Below are 14,228 nucleotides of genomic sequence, written 5' to 3'. Positions count from 1 at the left end.
ACACAGGGCAGTGCCGTGGGGCACGGCTGGGCTCACTGGGGGCTCTTGGCATGCACCGAGTCCTGGGAGAGCAGCGGCTGGGGGCCAGGGCTCGCTCCCCACTCTGCGAGGGGACCACATCACTACATGGTGCCACTGCTGCTCCCCGAGTCAGCTAGCAGATTTGTTTCCCACCCCAACAAGATAATCATTCTTCCCATGCAGGGATCTCCGCTCCCTGCCTGGTTTCTCACCAGGCACCTTCAGGGTCACATCCCGCGATGCTGACTGAGGGGTGCTCTGGCTGGAGGGGAAACAGGGCTGGGGTAGACCCTTGACCAGGAAGAACACGTCAAGGATGGATGCCATGATTTACTGCCATGCCAGTGGTCATCAGCTCCCAGCCTCAATGGCAAAGGGCAAGATCCCAACGGATCAAGCTCGTGACCCTACACCTCCCAAAAAGCAGGGCCAAGAGCACCCCCCCCCCCCCCCCCTTTGGCCAGCCACGTTCTCACTGACACATGGGACAGATAGCAGGTCTCACCACAGATGCTGTGCTCACCTTGCACGGAAACCTGCACCTCTGCCTGGGCCACCCCTGCCCAGTTGCTGCCCTGGCAGATGTAGAGCCCTTCATGACCAAGGCCCACACGGGGGATCAGCAGAGTCCCACTATCCTCGGACACCACCACACCATCCCACTCGCCCAGTGGAAGCCCATCCTTCAGCCACCTGCGAGGAAGGGGACAGGCAGCAAGTCCTCAGTCTCTCCTGCCACCACCCACCCCTGGTTTCTGCCCACCAAAGGAGTGAAGAATGGGGTGCTGGCAGCCAGGACTGTCCGCTTGTCACCTCAAAACAGGCTGGCAGTGCCCAGATTGTTGGGCAGAGGAGGATCCCAGAGGCAAGGAGCAGGAATGGATGCTTTCCATTCCAAGTAACACCCCAAGCTGGAGGTCTCCATCCCCATCCTGATCCCTGCCACCCCTTTGCATGCTGGGCTGCAGAGCACCCCCCAGGAGTTACACAGCCCCTAGGGGAGCTCAGGCGAACATGGGAAGGATCCTCCTCACTCTGCTCTGCAGTACTCACTGGATCTGGGGTGCGGGGATGCCCGTGGCATGGCAGTGAATCCTCAGGGAGTCATTGGTGACAGCCGTCAGGTGGCTTTCCCCATCACCGATCAGTAGCTGGGGAGGAGCTAGGGGGAAAGAGGAGCTCAGGCTGGGACCACCCTCAGACCCTGGCACAGGGACATGGGAGCAGCCAAGGGCTTAGAGTGGTGGTACACTAAGACCCGTGGCCCACGGGAGGAGCATTTTAAACAGTGGACGTGAACCTTGGACGTGCAGGCTGTAGCTGAGCGAGGCGTTCCCTGCGGTGTTCGTGGCCGTGCAGGTGTAGATGCCGGTGTCTGTCACCTGGGGCTTGGCCAGCTGTAGAGACCCCGAAGGGAGGATGCTGTACCTTGGAGGAGAGGTAACAGAAGGGCTAGATGGCAGGAACAGCCATGTCCTCCATCAGCCACCCCTAGGCAGAAGCTAGGGGCTGAGAGCTCATCATCACGTTGAGACAGCCAAGAGAATGTCCCCAGGACCACCTCCTGCACAAGGAGGGCAGCAGAGCTGTCCATGGCTGCAAAATCCCTTTGCTCAGCTCCTGCGTGAGCTCAGCGTGAGGCAGCAGTGCAAGCCACCCACCCGGGAGGACGAGGGGAGACAGGGCTCCCTGCGGAGCGTGGCCCCTGCAGCTGGAGCTGGCCACGCTCTCTCTCCCAGCACTGTTTGTGCTCCACAGACATAACATCATCTCAGCCCACAGCTGCAGATTCCTCCTTGTGTGCTCCCATAAATCACCCGGGCACACGAGGGCAAGCCAGCTGAGATGTGGGGAGCAGCACAGGTCAACCGGGAGCAGCCATGGGAAAGCGGACAAGGACAACAAGGCAACACAGTCCCTCAAGAAGAGCAAAACCAAGATGCTTTCCTGCTTCCCCAGGCCACAGCAATCCTCAGGTGCAGGGAAAGAAGAGATTAACCCCAAGATTGGGGCCCATGATTTTAAGGAGCCCCTTCCAGCGTGGTGTTACTGTACTGAGAAAGCATGTCCTGCTTCCAAGGTGAAAGACCAAGACATTCAATAAACACATATCCAACCACTCTCCAGGTTATTTGCTCCCATCAAATCAGATTAAATGGGTGTCCCATGGCTGCCATCAGTCTCAACACCATCAGCAAGCGAATTTGGCCCTCAGAAGTCACCCACTGGAACAGAACTGGCCTTTAAACCCACGTCCCAGTGCAGACAAAGCCACTGCCAGGCTCACAGCCATGTTTCTGCCAAACCTTGGCCCAGGAGTATTTCGATGCCTAAAGCCCATGAAGTCACCCCAACACACAGGCTGTGAGGGGCACTGGAGGATGACGCACACCAAGTCTCCCTGGCTGCTGTCCTTTCCATGCTGCCTTCCTACTCCTCCAGACCTCAAAACTCCTCCTCCTCAGTGCCCTGCAGCCACCTGGGTGCTGAGCAGCGTCAAGCCCCAGTCCAACACCCCCCACAGGGATCTGCCATCCCCAGGCATGTCCTTGGCCTCGCTGCCTCCGGCATCATGACAGCACGAGGCAGGAATGTGCATGAAGATGGATGGGCGAGCAAAGCCAGGGAGCTGTGCTGGAGCCGCCTTCCCTTCCCAACCCCAACCTGCATCCAGGGTGAATGTACAAAACGTTGGGGGCAGCAGATGTTTGTACGATGGAAAAAAAAAGTCTGGTGATTCTTGCTCTGCTCTCTTTGAAGAGCAGCACTAATGTTCTACCGCTTGGCTGCCTCTGCTCCTGCTAGAGCATTGAGCAACGGCTGCTCAGCACCAGGGATGCCCTTCATATCTCCCCACTGCTACCACCCTTCATGGATCCAACATCCCTCCAGGAAGACACACGAGACCAAGAGAGCATGGCCCCGGCACCCACAGCCCTCCTTACCTCGCAGCAGCAAGAGGCAGCGGCTGGGACTCCTGGGTCCACACCACCAAGGGAGGGGGATAGCCTTGAACCTCGCAGGGCAGGGTGGTCTCCTGCCCAAGCACAGCCAGGATGGTTACGGGGTCCGACGCCTGCGATCCGTTCACGCTGATCCTGGGTTTTGCTGGGTGGAGAGGGAGCACAGGTAGTGCAGGAACACTTCAGGTGCCCCACAGCCCTCATTGCTGCTCTTCCCATCCCACAAACCTATCTGGCACCTGCCTAGGTGTCCCAAGGAAGCTAGGAGAGTCCCCAGGTCATGCTCTCCTAGCCAGTCACCCTCTGCTTGGGTGTGTCTGGTGTCAAGGCCAGTCCCAGGCACTCACTGCTGACGGAGAGCTGCATCTCCCGGCTGGAGAAGCCTGCTGCATTGGTAGCTGTGCAAAAGTAGGTCCCAGCATCGCCGGGGGAGGGTGAAGGGATCAGGAGGGTCCCATCAGGGTTGACGTGGTAGCGTGGGCTCAGCGAAATGGGCTCTGTGCCCTGCAGAGGTAAGAGAACAGAGGAAGAAAGACAGCAGAGGCTCTCCCATGAGCTGAGCATCCCAAGGGGAGGAAGAGGGCTCTGGATCCACCAGAGCAAGCTACCTCCCGGTCTCAGCTTCCCAGGGCACTTGGTGCCACCTCTCTGGGTAGTCACAGCCACACTGGTGAGATATGTCCCCTCCAAAACACGCTACCCTGCACCCAAGGATGACCCACAGCCTGTCTGTCCCTGTCACCTACCTTTGCCCAGGTGACTGTAGGAGGGGGCACACCTGTGGCATTGCACTGCAGGGTGACAGCCACTCCCTCCGTGGCAGTGACAAGGACAGGGCCAAGCTCAATACTGGGAGGAACTGGGAAAGAAGAAAGGCACCTCATCCTGCATGGCCAGGGCCACAACCACCAAGGAGAGGGGCGCTTTGCTGCTTCAGACGTGCAGAGGGCACCTGCCCCCGTTCACCGCAGAGCGGGGACGCCCGCCACCCTGCCGCTCACCGTGGATGACCAGGGACACATCCTGCCGGTGCGAGCCGAGGGCATTGGTCACCTCACACGTGTACCTCCCCGCGTCCCCCTGCAACGCCTGGTCCACGTGCAGGCTCCCATCAGCCCGGATGGAGTAGCGGCCGCTTGGGGCTACCTGGGCGTGGGCAGAGAGCAGGACAGACAGGAGGGTCAAACATCACCGTATCGCTGTGCCTTTGGGGCTCATCTAGAAACCGATCCTTGAGCAGTAAGAAGATCCTGATGTGGTGACAAACCCACATCACCCTCCCAGCCCAGATGCTCCCCTGGCATCTTCCACCAGCAGCTTTGGGCCCATGAGGTTGGGGCACCCGTCCTGCAGCAAAGCCCCTGCCGCAGAGCCGTGGTCGCTGCTGCTCACCCACCCACCATCCCAGCGGGCACGGGAGCCTCACCGGCTGTCCGTCCTTCAGCCAGTGGCGGGCTGGGAGCGGCCTCCCGGCCAGGATCACACAGGGCAGCAGCACAGGCTGGCCTGGGAGCACACGGACCACAGGGGATGCAAGAGCTATTTCTGGGGCTGCTCGAAAGAGAGGAAAGGAAAACAACATTAACTGGAGATCAACTGGCCAGGAACGCTCAGAACAGATCTGGATCGCCTTTCTTCCAAGGTCCAGACCTCAGCTCGGCACAAGACATTCAGCTCTTCCAAGAACTTGGGGATATTCATCTACAATTTGGGTTCAAGCACACATCAGCGCATTAAGCCAAAGAAGCAGAAGGGTATTATCCAAACCCCGCGCTAGGGGAGGCGGGGGGGGGGGGGCTGCTGAGCATTCACCGCAGCCGGCTCGGGAGTAGACGTGGCTGCACAGGGCTGCCATTTTCTCACCGCCAGCACAGCCAGTGCTGGCAGCAGCCGGGATCGATACACCAACAAAAGCACGTAAAAGCAAACCATGTCCAGTGACGACGAGCTTGACCTCTGCTTGGATTTTCCCAAACTCATTCTGGGCTTCGCAGATGTAGACAGCTTGGTCATCCAGTGAGGCGCCTGGAGCACAGCGGGGAGAAGCCAGAGTGTAGTGGGAGCTCCGAGCAAGCTCCAGGATGGGGTGACACCACCTTCCCCCGTCCCACCACTGCCTCCAATGGGGGAGAGACCCTGCAGCGCTGGAGGGTTGCGTGCTGTTACAGCACAGCTAAGCTTGCACAAGTAAAAAAGTGCACAAGTAAAAAGTGCACAAGTAAAAAGTGCACAAGTAAAAAGTGCACAAGTAAAAAGCGCCCATAAAACCACTATGTCAATGAGTTACTACTGCAAAAAATTTGGCCCAGGGGCTAATCCCACTGCTGGGACACCAGCCTGCAGCGGGTGGGCGGAGAGCACCCAAGGGTGACCCCGTGTAAGCGTGCACCCAGGCGGGATGCCCGTGTGTGCGCTCCACCACGCCAAGGCGCGCTCGCGTGCTCAGCTCTCTTACTGTCGATGAGGAGCTCGGCAGCCTCCAGCTGGCTGGAAACACCGCGTGGCCCGTGCCAGCCTGGCACGGGCTTCCCGTCCTGCCGGGACCAGGTCACCCGTGGCGGGGGAGAGCCCTCGACGCGGCACTGCAGGCTCACGCTCTCCCCGACCTCGACCGCCACGTCCCCCAGGGGCTCGGGAAAGTGAGGGGCAGCTGGGGGAGAGAGCAGGGGAGAAGGGGCTCAGGCAGGGCTGACACCTCGGCTTTCCCGCAGCGGGCTTGGTGCACGGCTGAGCCCAGAGGAGAGACGGGGCTGCAAAACCCATGAGCCAGGTGCCCTGAAAAGTTACAAGATTGACTTATTTGGTGTTTTTCCAAAGCTGTTATAGCCGTTGGAGTTGCTATCCCTTCCAGTTAACACCCCCTTGGCTCAGCACATTTCCACCTTTAACTGCTTCAGGCCTTACTGCCCCCAACTCAGAACATCCTCTCTTCCTCCTCCCCAGGCTCTTCCACCCCTTCTGCCTCCAGTGAGAAGCCCTGAGCATCAGTTGGGGTACCTGGATTTTCAGACACACAGAAGCCAGCCCCCATATCTGCCTAATCCCACTGACAGCGCTTCACATCCGCACTTTAGTCCCAAACCGTCACGTCCCCGTGCAATAGCACCTGCACCCATCTTCTGCCACTTGTTGAGCTTCTTCCCTCCTCTTGACCCTTGGAAATACCACCAGGCTTCAGCCTGCTTGTACCAAGCACCAACACCCCCGCATTGGGAAACTCAGGAGCTGGGGGCAAGAGGAGCCTTGGGGAGCAGCAAGTGGGAGCTGAGCCAGGAGGGAGGGCAGCGAAGACAGGCTCGAGCACACCCGGTGGCACCCAAAAAGAGAGGCAGAGACTTACACCCCACATCCAGCACGGTGCTGTCGAAGGCGATGCCAGCCTCACTGAGCGCCTCGCAGACGTACTGCCCCACGTCCTCCTCCCGTACCGCCTGCAGCCGCAGGACGGCGCGCTGGGTGCCGAGCGGGAACGTCGCCACTGCCTGCTCACCTGCCCCAAGACCCCCCCTATCAGCACCCCGAGTGCCTCTGGGGGTCCCTCCCACCGCTCACCCCGGGGACCCCACGTGTGATGTCCCTGCAGGGCGGCGGAGGGCCCCCAGTGCACAGAGGGGGTTCGCTCCCCAGGTCCGTCCCAGTCTCACCTTTGTACCACGTGATGTGGGGTGGGGGCACCCCCGAAACCCAGCACTCCAGGGTCACGTCTTCTCCCACCAGCGCCTTCAGGCTGGGCGTCACAGCCAGGATTGCAGGAGGCTCTGTGCCACAGGGATAGAGACGGCTTCGATGACTCCCTGAAGTTTTGGGAGTGGTGCCATCCACTCCAAGGGGACCCCGGAGCCCTGGGAGCTGCCTCCCAACACCCTCCATCACAGACAGCCCCCAGCCCATAGCTCGCATGCTGCAAGGCCCCAGCCAGTAGCCAAGGGACAGCAAGGGGTGATAATAAATCCCTCCTGCAGCAGCTCTGAGCCCAGGCCCTTCCCGGGATGCTGCTGGACAGCGGGGAGCAGGTACCGGTGAACTCCAGGGTGATGAGTTGCTCGTCCCAGCCCAGTGGGCTGCTGGCGTAGCAGGTGTAATTCCCTGCATCCTCTGGGACAGCAGCCCTGATGTGCAGGGTACCCTGAGCATCCGTGAAAACCCTGCAACGAACGGGGAGAGAGGGAGAAACAAGCCCTGTAAAAACAGAGCCGATGAAAAATGAATTGAAATAAGTGAGTGGGCTTAAGGCCATCCCGCACACGTGGTAAGTGCTGGGCATTTGATAGACGTGGGTTAGCACTTAAAGCCAGCTCCGTCAGCTGCCACAGGGAAGGATGTTGCCTTGAACCAGGGAAAAGCATTGAGAATCAGGCTTTTTCATCTCCAAAGTAAAAAAAATCTCCAAAGCCTGTTCCAACACTCAGAGCCTGACACAAGCAGGGAGGTGGAAGCCAAAAAGCATAAAAAATTTAGGGGAAACGCAAGGAGTATTTTGAGATCTGAGCACACACCAGGTGTGCAAAGCACCTCGAGTTCCCCTCAGTGAGGACAGTGACCTGGATAAGGCAGGATGGCTTAAAAATAAAGATATGAAATTAAGGCTAGCAGCATGCCAGCCATCTCAGGTGCGTGGTTTGGGGATATTGCAATGCCTTCTCTTTCCAGAGCGACGGGCAAGGCCCTCTCCCTCAGCCTGCGCATCCCTGCAAGGGGAGCACCACCCCCAGCGGGACAGGGAGGATGAAGGCACCCAGGTCCCCACCTCTCGTCCCGTTCCAGCGCCCAGCCCCAGCGCTTCCAGGTGGTGTGGGGCGGGGGGTGGCCCCCAGCCGTGCAGTTCAGCCGCAGCTCCTGGCCCCTGCCGAAACGCTGGGGGCTGGCATCCACCTTCACCCACGGCGCCTCTGCACAGGGTTGGAGAAGGACTCAGCCCCCACATGCCACCCGCCGCCCGCCCACAGGGCAAGGCATCACCCAGGCCAGGGTCCCACACGGGGTAGAGCCTACCCTGGACAAAGAGCCAGAGGGAGGCGGTGGCAGTGCCGTGGGCGCTGCGTGCCACGCACTCGTACAGGCCCCCGTCCCCCGGCTGCACGCGGCTGATCTCCAGCGAGCGGTTCTGCAGCAGCCTGGTCCGGCCGTCCCTCGGCTGCGCCACCTTCCCATCCCAGCTCCACGTCAGGTTGTAGGGTACGTCGCCCAGAACCGGGCAGGACATGACCACGTCTTGGCCCGGTGAAGCCGTGATGTTGCCCGGGGCTATGAGGCGCGGCGGTCGCTCTGCAAATACGGCACGTCGGGGTGAAATGAGCCTGTGCCCAGCCACGGACCCAGGGACTCGTGGGCACTGAGGCTTGGCACGAGCAGTCCCCACCTGAGACAGAGACGTAGGCGTGAGCCCGCGTCACCCCGACCTTGCTCGTGGCTGTGCACTCGTAAAACCCTTCGTCGCTCTTGGACGCTGCGGGGATCAACCAGCTGATGTTCCCCGAACTCCTGTGCAAAGGGAGACGCTACGGGGTCACGTCCACCCTGGGGCTCCCGTGCCACCACCCTGCTCCAAATCTCAGGGACTTTTTTCCATCCAAGTCAGGCAAAGGGTTGCACCCCCACCCCCCGCAGGCATGTCCCTCGGGATTTTCATCTGCTGCCTCGAGATGCCCAGAACTTGCAGAACTTGGAGCAAACACCCAGCCAGCACACAGCATCCCCCCTGGCTGGCACAGCTCAGGGGACTGTTGCTGCTCACACAGGTCCACCATGGAGCTCACTGGGCCAAACCAGAGGCTCACCTGAAGAGTTGCTCTTCCCCGAGCTTCATCCTACCACGGCTGAGCTGCAGGCGGAAAGGGACCTCGCTCTGTGCAGAGCAGGAGATCAGCTGTGGCTCCCGGTTGTAAGCCTGGATCTTGCTGGAGATGTTCACTTTGGGTAGACCTGGAAGTGGTTGGGGACATGCACACATGTAACACTCCCTGGGAGCTCACCAAGAGGTGCCCTGGGAAGCAGGATAAAAAAATAACCAAGCAGAAACCAAGGAGAGGCAGCGCTGGAGCCTCTGGTCCCTTCTCAGCACCCTTGAGGATCGTGAGGACCACTCACCAGGGACCACACTGGTGTAGGTGACTCCGGAGAGGCGGTGCAGGGGGTGACCCTGGGCATCTTTGCCCTTCACCTTCAGCAGAAAGTCTCCGGGGGGGACGCGGAGCAGCGAGCCTACCCAGAGCTGCCCTGAGGAGGTGTTGGAGACGGGCCAGGCGGGCAGCGAGAGGAGGGCATGGCCGGAGGTGTTGAAGAGCTCGATCTCCTGCAAGCGCCCAGGTGGCTTCAGACCGGTGCAGTTCACCACCACGGAGATGGGCAGACCTGGAGAGAGGGAAGGGAAAAAACAACCCAGGCACATTCCTGGCTGCAGAAAGGGCAGATGCAGCAGCCGGGCCCCCCGGGGCAGCACCAGCCTCACCCTGCACCGGCCGCTCCCCAGGCTGGCTGGCATCAAAGTCCGGCTGGGTGGAGAAGCTGGCTTGAAAATTAATGTTGCTGATGCCGGTGATCCTCAGCGAGTGGCGGCCGCTGCTCTGGGTCTGGGAGCAGAGCAAGAGTTGTGTGTTGAGGGCAGGGGAAGGGAGGAGGTGGCAGCCAGCCCCTTCCAGCCGACTCGCACATCCTCTACCCGGGTGGAGGTGGATGGGGGACACCCTGTGCCTGGCAAAGCCTGGCCGGCTAAATATCCATCAGGGGGTGGGTAGGGGATGTGCAGGGTCTGCCACCAGCCTACCGTGACCAACCACGTCCCTGGCTCATGGGGCTCCATGGCCACCACCATGGCTGAGTTGGGGATGCTGAGCAGTTCCTTCAGACCTTGGCCTTTCTCGAGGACCTTTCCTGCAACAGTGAGTGAACCTCTGGGATGGGCAACCTAGGTCCATTCCCCAGTCCCTGCAGCTAGCCAGGAGCCTCCTCCCTCGGGGCTCACCACGGTGAGGAGCCCATCACATAGTTCTCTTGGCCAGAGCAGCAAACCATCCTAAAACCAGAGGCAAAGCCAACCCGGGAGGGGAGCAGAGCAGATGCACTCGGTGCTTAATGAGGGCTTTGCAGCTCATTGCTGGTTTATTTAAGTTTTCAGCACAGGGTTTGGTGATCCCCGTGCCTGCAGCCTCCTGTTTGTCCCGACATGAGGGCTCCCCAGGAGGCAAAGCATCACCCCACACCCATTCCCCTCCCTCGGGCTCCTACCTGCCGGATCCCGGACCTCGATCCCTGGGGCAGGGCCACTCAGGGAGATGGTGACCTCCTTCAGGCTAGGGTCAAAGGGGACAGGCCACATGTGCTCCCCGCCGTCCTCGTGGTCCGTGGACAATAAGTGGACTTTGGAGGCCTGGATGGCCTCTTCCACCCACTTCAGCACCTGGGGGAGGATTAACCCAGATTCCCCCTCACCACGAGACACGGGCATTTCAGGAGTGGGAATGTATTACACTGGGTCCAAATCTCAGGCTTGGCTGCAAAACAGTGCCCGAGTGAAGTACCAGCCCCAGCCAGGTCTGGCAGGGGCCAGCACGGGGATGGGCGGGCAGGAGGTGACAGCCCTGGCTGAGCCCCCCTTTGCTACATGCAGGTGCAAAAGAAATTCAGTAATTTGGTATAATTGTTGTTGCCCAGTGGCTCCTGCTTCGAGCAGGCACGTTATTACCCCCCAAGCTCACTCATGGGAGTGGAAACCATTAAAACACACAACTGCCAGAGGTTGGGCATGGGGGGCTGTTGCTGGGGGTCTGCTGGGGGATGCTGCCCAGCAATGAGCAGAAAAGCACTTTGATCTTTCTCAGGTCTCTGAGATTTCGTGCCAGTCAAGAGCTTCCAGGACAGGGACAGGCAGAGAGGCTCCTGTCCCTGCGGCCAGGCCGCCCACCCAATTCCCGGGGTGCTGAGAGCAACAGGAACCTCAGCCCCAAGCAGACACCCCTCTGCTGGGGCAGGTGAGACAGCACGTCCCAAGGATCACTCAAGCAGCCCAGCAGCAAGCTCAAGAGCAATCAGCCTTCTCCAGCCCTCATTTCAGCTTCAGGCTGAAGGATAAGAGCAGCCGAGCCAGCCTGGACCACAGGCACCTCGGCCACTCTGTCCCTGCTCCCGCAGGTCTCTCCGCTCACCTCCGTCACCTGCTGCTTGTCCAGGTGGAAGATCTGCCCCGAGCTGGTGGCGGCGATGCGCTCGTACACACGGTACCCGGGGTGGCTCCTGTCCCCACAGTCCCCCGTCAGCACGAACACCACCTGCCACAGCAACACTCCCCGTAGCACCACGCACAGCCATGGGATGTCTGTCCGTCCCAGGGAGGGGATGCAGCCAGCATCCACCAGCCCCCAGTGCATCAAGACACCCCTGGGGGATGCAAAATTCACCCCGGTATTGGGCAACGTAGCGGGGGTTATTGCTGCAGCTCATTGCCAGGAGCTGCTGTCGTGCTGCTGCAGCGTCCACCCAAGCTGGGTCTCGCAGGGGGCGGGTGGGCAGCACTGCTCACCTGGGTCTGCTTGTGCTGCAGCAGCCGCAGCAGCTCCTCCTGCTGCTCGTAGTCCTTGGCCCGAGCATCCGAGAAGACGTAGACGAAGGAGCCGGGGTGAGAAACCTCCACAGCCAGCCTGATGGCTCCCACGCTCATCTCCGGGCAGTCCCCTCCACCCTGTGGCACACAGTGAGGGACGTGGCACAGGCACCAAGCCACCCAGCGCAGATCCCTTCCCTTCTGGGCTGCCAGCAGTATCCCACCCAGGGTCTGCTCATGGGGAGGAATCGCACCAGTTTGCTGGAGTCAGACCAAGCGCAGCCAGAGCGGCGTGGTGGTACCACAGGGACAGGCAGGATCACAAGGACCCATCCCTGTCCCACTGCTAATGATTTAACCACCCATTTGAGGATCCAGACTCATAGAAGCCACCGGCTTCCCACGAAAGCATTGGTGCCCACCCCAGCCTGTCACTCAGTAGAACCAGCCACCCCAGGCAAGCGCGGAGGCACAGCGAGGACCAGCTCCTGCTTCCACGGGGCTTTGCACCCTGAAGGGCTGTGAAACAATTTGCAGCCGCAGCTTTACACCTCCTGCCAAAACACAGCTGCATCCAAAGGGAAACACCGCAGGGATTTAGCAATGCACAGGAGGCAGGGCAGGAGGGGGGATGGATAAAGCATGATTAAACTCCCTGAGAGCGTTTCAGCTGGCACAATGCAGCTGAAATCGTTTCAAATTAAAAAAAAAAAACCACCCAAAACCAAAAAAAAACACAACCAAAACAAAACAAAAACCAACAACCAAAAAAACCCCCAAACCTCAAGCAATATTCAAACAGCACTTCTAGAAGAAGAGATCTTTGGTTCCATAGAGAGTTTGTGCAAACTCTCCCAGGGAAAGCATTCCCACTTTGGGACAAGAGCTGTGAACTGGGAGCACTCTGCCCTGTCGCAGGAGCCTGGGGCATAGCACCAGCACCACCCACCCTCTCCACTCCCACCCCAGTGTGGTCAACTCCCAGCAAGCCCAGCTCAGCCCCGAGCCCCCGCCACACTCCCGGGGCACACCAGGCCCGGAGCGGAGCAGGGATTGCTCCCGGGACCCACCACCATGCAGGACCGCAGAGCCCAGGGCCACACGCCGAGCCAGCCGTGGAGCAGCGCCGCGGGGCTGAGGACGCCTTACCTGGACGTGGAGCTCCCGTAGGCGCTGCTGGAAGAGCCGGGGGTCCACGGTGAGGGTGGCGGGTCCCACCTCTGCAAGCACACCGACACCACCGCCTCAGCCTCCCTGACCACTGGCACCAGCCTCCTCCAGCTGCCGGTGCTCCCAAGCACCCACCCTGGCTTAAACACCCTTACAGGACCTGCAAGACTCGGCGTTAAGCACCTACCCTGGCTTGGTGCCGAGCGAGAGGTGGGTTTGGGTAAACCAGCCCCATGCCCAGCCTGCCCCAGGAAAGCTCTCCCCGACCCACCCAGTGGTCCCAGCCAGGGTGAGCTGCAAACCCAGCACCCTTTTATCGACACAAAAGCTGCCAGCAAAGCAATGCAGAAACCCTTTCACTGCCTCTGCCTCCTTCCCTGTCCGGCTCCAGCAATTTTCATTCAAACTCAGTGTTTCTGCTGAAAACAAAGCCTCAGTCCCACTCTCCTGGTAGGGGGTCAGGGCTCTTTTGGAGAGCAGCTGCTGTTTATGGGTGTGCACAAAAATCCCAAGGCAAAGACTGGGACGGAAAGAAATTATTCTGGTATTGCACTAAATCACCAAAACCCCTTAGCGAGTGGTGCTTTTATTGAGGTGACCTGGAAGAACGTTGTGGACTTTTACAGAAATAGCCCCCCCCCCATGATTAGCCCAGGGAGACTGGAGCAGGCTGCAAGTAGAAGAGCCACCCAGAAGTGGGTGCCAGCATCACTGGGATTAATCCAGTGAGAAACAGCTTGCCCCATGCCCACAGGGTGGCTTGGGGATGTAAGCCCCTGCCCAACACCGTGCCCTCGATCTGTGGCTCACCCCATCCCCATCACAGAGGTCACCAGGGCATTAAAAACAGAGGGAAAGGACAGTGCAGGCACTTGGGAAGTGCATGTTTCCACCCCAAACCTGGCCAGAACGGCACCCCAGCTCCCCACAGCCCCGTTCCCCAGCGGGACATGTGCCCTCACCCTGTCCCAGCCATACCTGGGTCGTGGAAGGGGACCAGCGCGTAGTTGCTGATGGGCTTCGTGCTCCTGCTGAGCGTCCGCTCCAGGATGCGTGAGGCCCCATCCATCACCTGCACCAGGTCGTCGTACATGGAGCCGGTGACATCGAAGACGAAGGCCAGGGTGGCCCCCGCTGTGCCGGGGGCGTGCTCAGCAAGACTGGGGGCCAGCAGCAGCCAGAGACCCACAAACACCCCTCCGTGGGGTGGCATCGTGGGGGAGACCCTCAGGTGCTGGGGACACCCCTTCTGTCCTTGCCTTGCTCCTTCACCCAGACCCCCTGGGCACCGTCCCTGCACCAGGGAGGGACACGGGGTCCAAGGAGCCACACGCAGTGGGGACAGAGCGGGGACCCTGGCTGGGGGACACCCAGCTGCCCGCAGCTGCGGACCTGCTGCTCCAACTCCCAACTTCTGGGAGGGAAGAAGGGCGGGAAAACAGGACTTTTGGAGCCAGCGGCGCAGCAGGGAGGTGGGTGGGAGCTGGAGGAAGCTGGGATGGGGATGCAGGGGTTGGGAAGCAGGTCCTGCAGCACAC

The 14,228-nt window shown here is 60.2% G+C and overlaps 1 protein-coding gene across 1 annotated transcript in view; it reads right to left on the bottom strand.

Moving 5' to 3' along the window:
* Window positions 1-13,903, bottom strand: part of HMCN2 (hemicentin 2) — a 37,016-nt gene extending 23,113 nt beyond the window's left edge. Inside the window, exons 1-25 of the mRNA XM_086475940.1 lie at window positions 13,669-13,903; window positions 12,670-12,740; window positions 11,500-11,658; window positions 11,126-11,248; window positions 10,209-10,380; window positions 9,748-9,854; window positions 9,433-9,553; window positions 9,072-9,335; window positions 8,762-8,906; window positions 8,344-8,465; window positions 7,977-8,249; window positions 7,732-7,873; window positions 7,002-7,129; window positions 6,629-6,742; window positions 6,325-6,474; window positions 5,440-5,634; window positions 4,914-5,009; window positions 4,411-4,538; window positions 3,986-4,130; window positions 3,731-3,843; window positions 3,332-3,488; window positions 2,967-3,129; window positions 1,322-1,449; window positions 1,075-1,183; window positions 545-714 (exon numbers count right to left, since the gene is read on the bottom strand). Coding sequence (XP_086332066.1) covers window positions 545-714; window positions 1,075-1,183; window positions 1,322-1,449; window positions 2,967-3,129; window positions 3,332-3,488; window positions 3,731-3,843; window positions 3,986-4,130; window positions 4,411-4,538; window positions 4,914-5,009; window positions 5,440-5,634; window positions 6,325-6,474; window positions 6,629-6,742; window positions 7,002-7,129; window positions 7,732-7,873; window positions 7,977-8,249; window positions 8,344-8,465; window positions 8,762-8,906; window positions 9,072-9,335; window positions 9,433-9,553; window positions 9,748-9,854; window positions 10,209-10,380; window positions 11,126-11,248; window positions 11,500-11,658; window positions 12,670-12,740; window positions 13,669-13,903 — 3,730 coding nt within the window. The remainder of the gene's footprint in view (window positions 1-544; window positions 715-1,074; window positions 1,184-1,321; window positions 1,450-2,966; window positions 3,130-3,331; window positions 3,489-3,730; window positions 3,844-3,985; window positions 4,131-4,410; window positions 4,539-4,913; window positions 5,010-5,439; window positions 5,635-6,324; window positions 6,475-6,628; window positions 6,743-7,001; window positions 7,130-7,731; window positions 7,874-7,976; window positions 8,250-8,343; window positions 8,466-8,761; window positions 8,907-9,071; window positions 9,336-9,432; window positions 9,554-9,747; window positions 9,855-10,208; window positions 10,381-11,125; window positions 11,249-11,499; window positions 11,659-12,669; window positions 12,741-13,668) is intronic.
* Between the last annotated feature and the right edge of the window lie 325 nt (window positions 13,904-14,228).

This window comes from Leptosomus discolor, chromosome 19, assembly GCF_034619465.1.
Source record: "Leptosomus discolor isolate bLepDis1 chromosome 19, bLepDis1.hap2, whole genome shotgun sequence".
Classification (NCBI taxonomy): domain Eukaryota; kingdom Metazoa; phylum Chordata; class Aves; order Leptosomiformes; family Leptosomidae; genus Leptosomus; species Leptosomus discolor.
This window is presented reverse-complemented; position numbering and strand designations above follow the sequence as displayed.